The sequence below is a fragment of the Dromaius novaehollandiae genome, chromosome 1, assembly GCF_036370855.1.
Source record: "Dromaius novaehollandiae isolate bDroNov1 chromosome 1, bDroNov1.hap1, whole genome shotgun sequence".
Classification (NCBI taxonomy): Eukaryota; Metazoa; Chordata; class Aves; order Casuariiformes; family Dromaiidae; genus Dromaius; species Dromaius novaehollandiae.
The window spans coordinates 53,862,837-53,870,098 of NC_088098.1; the positions used below are offsets into that span (position 1 = coordinate 53,862,837).

The 7,262-nt window shown below is 46.5% G+C and overlaps 1 protein-coding gene across 1 annotated transcript; it reads right to left on the reverse strand.

Annotated features, from left to right (window-relative positions):
* Positions 1-2,968: 2,968 nt before the first annotated feature.
* POLR2F (RNA polymerase II, I and III subunit F) lies at positions 2,969-7,232 on the reverse strand. Its single transcript, XM_064512704.1, has 5 exons — positions 7,089-7,232; positions 6,871-6,940; positions 6,550-6,680; positions 4,909-4,980; positions 2,969-3,158 (listed from the first exon to the last, which is right to left on the reverse strand). The coding sequence occupies exons 1-5, from the start codon at positions 7,106-7,108 to the stop codon at positions 3,068-3,070; spliced, it is 384 nt and encodes a 127-aa protein (XP_064368774.1). The 5' UTR covers positions 7,109-7,232; the 3' UTR covers positions 2,969-3,067.
* Between the last annotated feature and the right edge of the window lie 30 nt (positions 7,233-7,262).

Genomic DNA, 7,262 nt, shown 5'->3' on the forward strand with positions numbered 1-7,262 from the left:
CTTCTCGGAGATGAAATATCCTCCATTCACACCCTACCTCCAATCATTTCTTCAGTGAGAAATGTAGCAACACTGATCTCTGTTCTTCAGCTAAAATTCAGCCTATACAGTTAAGAGCACTGTTTTGCACATGTTTCACCCAAGAATTTCTTAGTGTGATTGCTAACACTCTCCAGAATAGGAGCTTGGGTTTTACCTCCTCACTTCCTCATCTCCAGGTGGTAGATCATGTACCTTTAAAAAACCCTTCCCCACATACATGAACACACATATTTTGGAAGCCTTTTAGAAGCAACCATGAATTTCTCTGTAGAAAATCAAAAACTCTTGGCCTTCCACAAGCACGAATTTGAATACACACACACACACAGAGTGTATTCAAGAATAGATATATTTACCTTCTTGTTGAAGAAGACATCCTGTTTATACTCAGGCTCTCGGAGACTATCTGAGGATGCTTGGAAAAAAGTGTACAGCGTATTTTGCTCTGCTTAAGAACAACATCTCTCGAGGCCAACGGTAGCTAGCCAGGATCCCAGTTAATACAGAGACTCCAAAATAACTAAAAAAATTCCAAAGGTTTCAAAGCAGAGGCATATGATTTATCCAGTGAATTTGTGTTCGCTAGATGCTTTATGGGTGAGTAGAACAAGTAGGATGTCTAGGAACCGTGGAGCATGCTCAAAGCTTTTTAAAACTCACAGCACTGTTTGGATGAAGTCCTATATAGGGCCAAGAGCATCAGCAGCATAACAGCTTACTGAGCTGTAATGATGGTGATGCCAAGCTAAACAGTTCAATGCAAAAGGGAACCGTGGCCATTCATTAGACAGGAGACAAAATCTTAGCCAAAACTACAGCTGTGGGAAGAGCCCAGAGGACTATTGCACTGCTGAGCAAGTCAGGAGCACCTGTGAGGGAGTAGGGAAGACACGGTGGCATTAGGGGTAGGAGAGCTGACCACAGGGGTGGGAAAGAGAAGGGACATGGTGTGGATGAACAGAAGAGTGGGAAAAGAAAGTCCCTAACCTGACACAATTAACCTTCTCTAGCTCTTCAAAAAGCAAATTAAGGAAGGGAATGGGTTCTGCCTCAACCATTCTCTAGCAGAAGGGGATGCCTCATCTTACCTAGCAGTCTCCTCACAACTAAGGCAGGACTGAGAACACCACTGGTAATAGAGGGGTTAACCACTCCTGCAGTCTAGCAGGAGCTGGCCCAGCATCTTTCCCTATCCCTTTAATCGTATCTGATACAGATGCAAGGCTAGGGAGGGGAGGCGGGTAGGAAACAAAGAAGCCATTTAAAAAAAAAAAAAAAGGACAAGAAAACGACCCCCGCACTCCATGGCGGACGCCAAAACGATTGCACAAAGGCACCATTTCAGGGCTGAAATTTCACCGCACCAACGTGATTAAAGGATTCCACAGAGGGTGGGGGGGGAGAAGGCTGAAAGCCACAGTGCTGCAAATTAACCTTTTCTTGGTAAGGATGGCCTGGACCAGGAAGCACTCGTGTTCTTCAGAGCCAACCCCCTTCCTATATCTGCAAGCAGCTCCACATCCCCTTTGACCTGTCATTTTGTCCAGAGACCCATTCAGCTCTTGCAATCTTGCCTCCAAAACCAGCCCCTCCTGTGCACTTCATACTCCTGCACATAAAAACAGAGATGGACCAGTGCTTTCACAGGGAACACTAAGAATGGCATACATGGCTGGTTACATCAGCTGAGTTCCCAGGCACATGGATATAAACTCTCTTCGTGATGTGGATGCTCATCAGTAGGCACTGAATACATGTGCAGCACGGAGAACACATGCTATTTAAGTACAAGCTTTAACATGACCTAGTTGGAAAGATTCTTCCTGGACGAACATAACCATAAGCCTGCTTTCCAATTTTTTCCTTTTTAGAAAGAAGAAAACACTAATTACGAGGGCACTTTTAAAAAGATAATTGTTTCTGCAGACATACTCGATACGTTCTGCCCAAGAGCTCAGGTCTTCCTTCTGGAGTGCATAAAAGAAATGAAAAACAAGTACTGATTGGCTAGAAGCTCCTGTAGATTTTAACACATACGCCCAACTTTTCTCAATTGCAGCAAAGGGGGCTATAATTTATCCACTCTGCACATCAAGAATTGAGAGTGTAGGTGCTTTAAGGGGACAAATCACTGAACTTTTATCATGCAGCAGATTAAAGAAAGGAACTCTAGAGTTTAACTACTGTTGTGCCATTATAAGGTCCACTGGAGTATGTGCAACTGAGATTGTTTGAGAGCATTCACACATCAAGGACCATCAGTGCAACTGCGTATCAGAGAATGGCTACACATGGAGCAAGTGCAGCAACTGAACCTACCCCTGCTGAGCTGGTGGGGACTGCAACTGGCGACCGTGTTTCCGGCTGGGGCGGTGCCACTGAAAGGGGATCCCCACCACTGATAAGCAGCAGGAGCAGGAAAACAATAGGTGACTTGATGAGAGCTGCTCTACGATACTCCTGAGAAGCCCCATAGCCAGCTCTGGCCAGAGAGGAAATTGGGGGTTTCCACAGCAACCTGCTCAGGGCACAAAGGCCCAACTGTCTAGAGGGAAGCAATGGAGGTGTCTTGGCACTCCAGCCCCTGCCCATTTTAAGAAAGGATAGGGGTGGAGAGCTGGAGTCTCTCTGAAGCCAAAGTACCTGCAAGATCATTTTTGTACAACAGCGATTTAATTGGCTATTGGTCCTATAAGTGGGGAGGGGTGGCAGTGGAAGAGGAAGTAGTTACTGGAATCTTTAGTCCAGATGAAAGGTAAGGACTTCTCGGATTAAAAATTGCAAGAAAACCATGGCACTTTGCTTTCTAAGCCCATGTAGACTGACGCAGAAGGAAAAAATAGTAAACAAGCTGGTAGAGAGAAGAAACTCTTCTCTTGGGCATGTAGGACTGAGATGAAAAAGAAGGGGAAAAAACATGCTCAGCTTAAAATAGGGAAGTTTACAATTTATTTACACAAATTAAACAAAAACAGAAACATCTGCTGTGGAAGGAAGAACCAAAAGCAATGGTTTTCCAGGCTGATCAGTCTGTGATAATTAACTCATCCACACCCCAGTCTTCATAGCTCCCATCTGGCAGATATCGACGGATGATTATGGGGATCTTGCGTGCTCTGAAGAGAGGACAGAGAGGTGAATGGAAATGCCAAAGCCTTCACTGTACCATTTCAGCAAGCAATAGGAATTAAGGTAGCATCTTAGAGGCTTCAGAAAGCTCATCAGGTTTAACTGGAAGATCTGTGAAGTGCCAGTGTTTCGTATTGTATAGCAGGGGAAACCCCAACAACCCTCTCTTTTAGGTGCAAAGCACTGAGCACCCGTAAGGCCCAAAATAATCAAAGACCTGCAGAAGGTCAGCACTCCACTGCTAATGCAGAAATCAAGCCCTGTGATCTGAACCCACTATGAGCCAACACCAAACATCTAACAAGGATACTGGGGGGGGAACGACTCAAAGTATAAATTCACTATTTGTTTGATGGAAAACCCAGTGAAGACTTCTTCCTCACAAGCCACTACAGAAGTGGCAGAATTCGGAGAACATGCATGAAAAAATGACATTTACAGTGGGTTTTACACTCTAGGCATCCGAAGCATCAATTACATTTTAAGAAGGAAAAATGAAATAGGTACTATTCGGCCACCAAAACAAGCTACAGTGTGGGTGGAACACAGCATCTGCTAATGGTATTTCCAATTAAAAAGCAAGAAAACACTGAACACAATTTAACTTACTGGAGGCAGATTTAAGTCAGCAGAATGTAATTAAGCAGTCTGGAATCTAACCAGGGCATCAGGTTTACAACCATATCAGTCTTGAAAAGTAATACAGCATCTTTAATGATCACAAACATTCAGCAATTGCTTCTCCCTTATGCCAAGTATTATGATTGAATTTTGGCACTGAACAGGATGCCCCTCTATTTCCTGCCATGCCCTGACTGCTCTCCAGAGCTTGCACTCAGACAGTGACCAGAACCAGCTCAGACTGAGCTTGGAGATCTGACAGGAAACAGGATCTAAGGAGGTTTTGGCAAAGATAAAGGAGCTGTAACAAGGATGTAAAGTCTGCAGGAGCAACTCCAATGCACTGAGAAATTGTGGGAGCAGAAGGACAATTCAGTTCAAGAACAGGGACTTAAATCAGTAAAAGAATCAAGCTACTCTGCTTGAAAAATACCTGCATGTTATCGAGTAGGTCACTGACCGTATTGGTGAACAGGGGACCAGCAGGGAGCTTTGCTGTGGAAAGGTGGGCCTGTAAATAGTCCTCCAGAAGCTGCCTCTGCTACAGTCAGAAAGGCTATAACTGTATTTATTTCATCTCTATGTAACGCATCTTGGTAATCAGATAAAATTCCCTGTCTAACATGGAGACAGGAAGCAGGGATGTGTCTTTTGCAATCACAATAAGCCAAGCATGAAAAGGTGCAGGAAAAGAACATTCTTAACGGGGTCTCCACATTACAAACCTGACCTTTATTTTATTTTTGACAGCATTTCATTTGAACACAGGTTTGTTCAGATGGCTGCTTTGTATCAGTTCCTTTCAGGGAATTAAATTGATTCCAGAAAGATGGAGACTTGGGTTCTCATAGGAACAAAAACCACTTGGACTTCCAAGTAAAAGATGTCAGAATACTGCTAATAATCAGTACTTTGCAAGAGCTTCCAGGATGGGACAGAGCAATGCCCAAGCTATCCACAGCTGGGGAGATGTCCCAACATGGAAGAGGGAACAGTGACTGTAATGCTTCCTGTTACAGAGTGAGCACACAACCTGTGCAGCATAAGCTGCTAAATGCTAGGATGAGGAGCAGGACTGCTTGATGGGTATACTCACTGCCAAAATCTGAGACTTACTTGAGTTCTTTCATGGCAATCAGCAAGGGGTCTGTCTCTCCTTCCAACTCCACCATCACAGGGGCACACATCCTGAGTGGAAATAGTAACAATCAAATAGAGAACATGCAGAGATGGAAGGGGGATAACTAAGCATGTGCCTATGTCTTTCACCCAAAGTTCAGCAATGTAGCAGGATGGAACGCTACCTTGGCAAATCCAATTTGCACTTTTAGCCACTTTGGGAAGAAATTTCCCCCACTCTGACCTTGTTGTGGCAGGACCAGTTTCACTAGATGCAAGTAGCTATGGACTGAGCATTTACTTGAATGTTCTTCTTGGCCTGTCCCTCAGCTGAAGCTAGGGCTTTACAGTTAGTCAAATCCACATCCTCCTGGAGTCATCTTGGACTGTAGGTAAATATGAGGAAGGAAAGAACAATTCTAAAATTAATCAAATAAAGAGGGGGGAAACACTATAAAATGGGCGTGCCATCTAAAATTCCACCACATCTCCTACCTTCCTGACCGGATCATATTTTCCAGGCTTTACCTGGGGGAAAGTAAAGGGCTGGTTTTATGATGCACTATCTCCAGGAAAAAAAATAAAGCAGTTTGCAGGGAGTTTAACAGCAGAGCCAGCATGGCTGACTATTATCTGTCCTATTAAGCAACAGCAGGAAAGGCAGCTCACGTTATGTGTGGATAAGGCCACTGGGGGCTGCTGCTGTTCAGTGTTGAAGGCAGAATATGTAGTGAAGCAGAACCAGGCGCCAGAGCATATGGATTAAAGGCCTGGCACAGACCCATCTCATCTCTCCCATTCTTGTGGCCTTCTAACAGTTGAAAGACTGTGCACAAAATAGCTTCACAGAGTGAAAGGCAAAGTGAGGACTAAGGAAAGATCTGATCACCACCTACAAGCTTCTAAGTGATATGAAGACGAAGCATTATTCTGAGGGTGGATATAACTAGGATAAAACTGAGATGTATTTTCAGACAAACTTTACCACAGCCTAATAACCTCACTTGTGGGGCAGTCTTCCAATATGCATTATTCAAACAGACCTGGAAAGGTAAATGGAAGATGTCGAGAGCAGCCAGCCTTAATAGCACTTTAAATAGGATTTAAATACCATTACATATCATAAATGGGGCCCCACTCATCCAAATACTTTAGAAACAGATAGCTTGCTGCAATACAACTGCACTCTAAAAAGAAGTTGAGATCATTACTCTTAATCACTACAGCCCTACGGTGTCAACTAAAGACATTCTGGAACATTCCTCCCTCAAGTCTTGGCTTTTGCAAACAGGTTCTAAGCTTTCCAGCCCAGACTCACTCATCTGACAAAAGGCAGAAATCAGGATCGGCCTGTCACATTACCTTTCGTTTACCTGTCACATAGGAAGGTGTGTGACAGCTGCCTCCCTTCCTAGGAACAAGTACCATAACCTTAACCAGGGAGAGATACGGAGATTTCACATGTGACTAAGGGCTCAACAGCTTTGTTTTTCAGTTTTGACAGCTATAGCGGTCCACAAGCTCAGAGATCACGTAAGGAACTTCCACAGCTCCAAAATATTTCCAGGAAGGAAGGAAGGAAGCAACTTAAACAGGGACAGGAGACCCTAGAAGCCCACAGCCCTGGGACACACTTACGCTATCTGGAGGGCACGAGTGCCCAGGACTCTGGCTCGCTCGTACTTGGTCATGTAGGGGGTGGTAATCCGCTTCTGGTTCGCCTGCTGACGCTCTCCAGATGGAAGGATTTCTACATTCTCCTGCCCTTCCTGGGAAAAACAGACCAGCACAGCAGCGTTACTGCATCCAAAGAGCAACGCAGCCAGGTGTTGGGAAAACTTTTTATGGCCTAAAAGTCGGGCTAACCAAGGGCTTCTAGCAGAGCACTGCCAGCAGGGCTGCGAAGAAGCCCGTCGGGGCCCAGCGGCTCCAGGCTGCGCGGCCGGCAGCAGCACCCACCTCCTCGGCGTTTTCCAGGTCCTCCAGCCCCTCATCCTCCTCCACATCGTCGAAGTCATCGCCGTCAAAGCTGCGGGCAGACACGGACGTCGCACAGCGCCTCGGGCCGCCCCCGCCCGGCCCCGGCCTCCCCCCGACGGGGCCCCCTGCGCCGCCCTCCCCGGCCCCCGCGCCCCGCTCCCACCCCCCAGGCCCGGCACCGCCGCTCCCGCTCTCACTTATCCTCGTTGTCAGACATGCTGCCGCCCCCCCCTTCCAGGAAGTGGCAGTCACTTCCGGCGGCCCGCCGTGACGTTGAGGAAGTTACCCCGCAGCCCCGTTGCCGTGGCGACGAGCCGCCGCGCTGCCCCCCCTCCCCCCCCCGGTCCCGCCGCGCGTCACTTCCCTCGCGC

Bases quoted from the DNA above. Each gene is read 5' to 3' on its own strand.
- POLR2F (XM_064512704.1), bottom strand. From the start codon at position 7,108: ATGTCTGACAACGAGGATAA. The intron at 6,681-6,870 runs GTGGGTGCTGCT...TGTTTTTCCCAG, and splicing joins ACCTGGAAAACGCCGAGGAG to GAAGGGCAGGAGAATGTAGA. The intron at 4,981-6,549 runs GTAAGTGTGTCC...ATTTCCACTCAG, and splicing joins ACTCGTGCCCTCCAGATAGC to GATGTGTGCCCCTGTGATGG.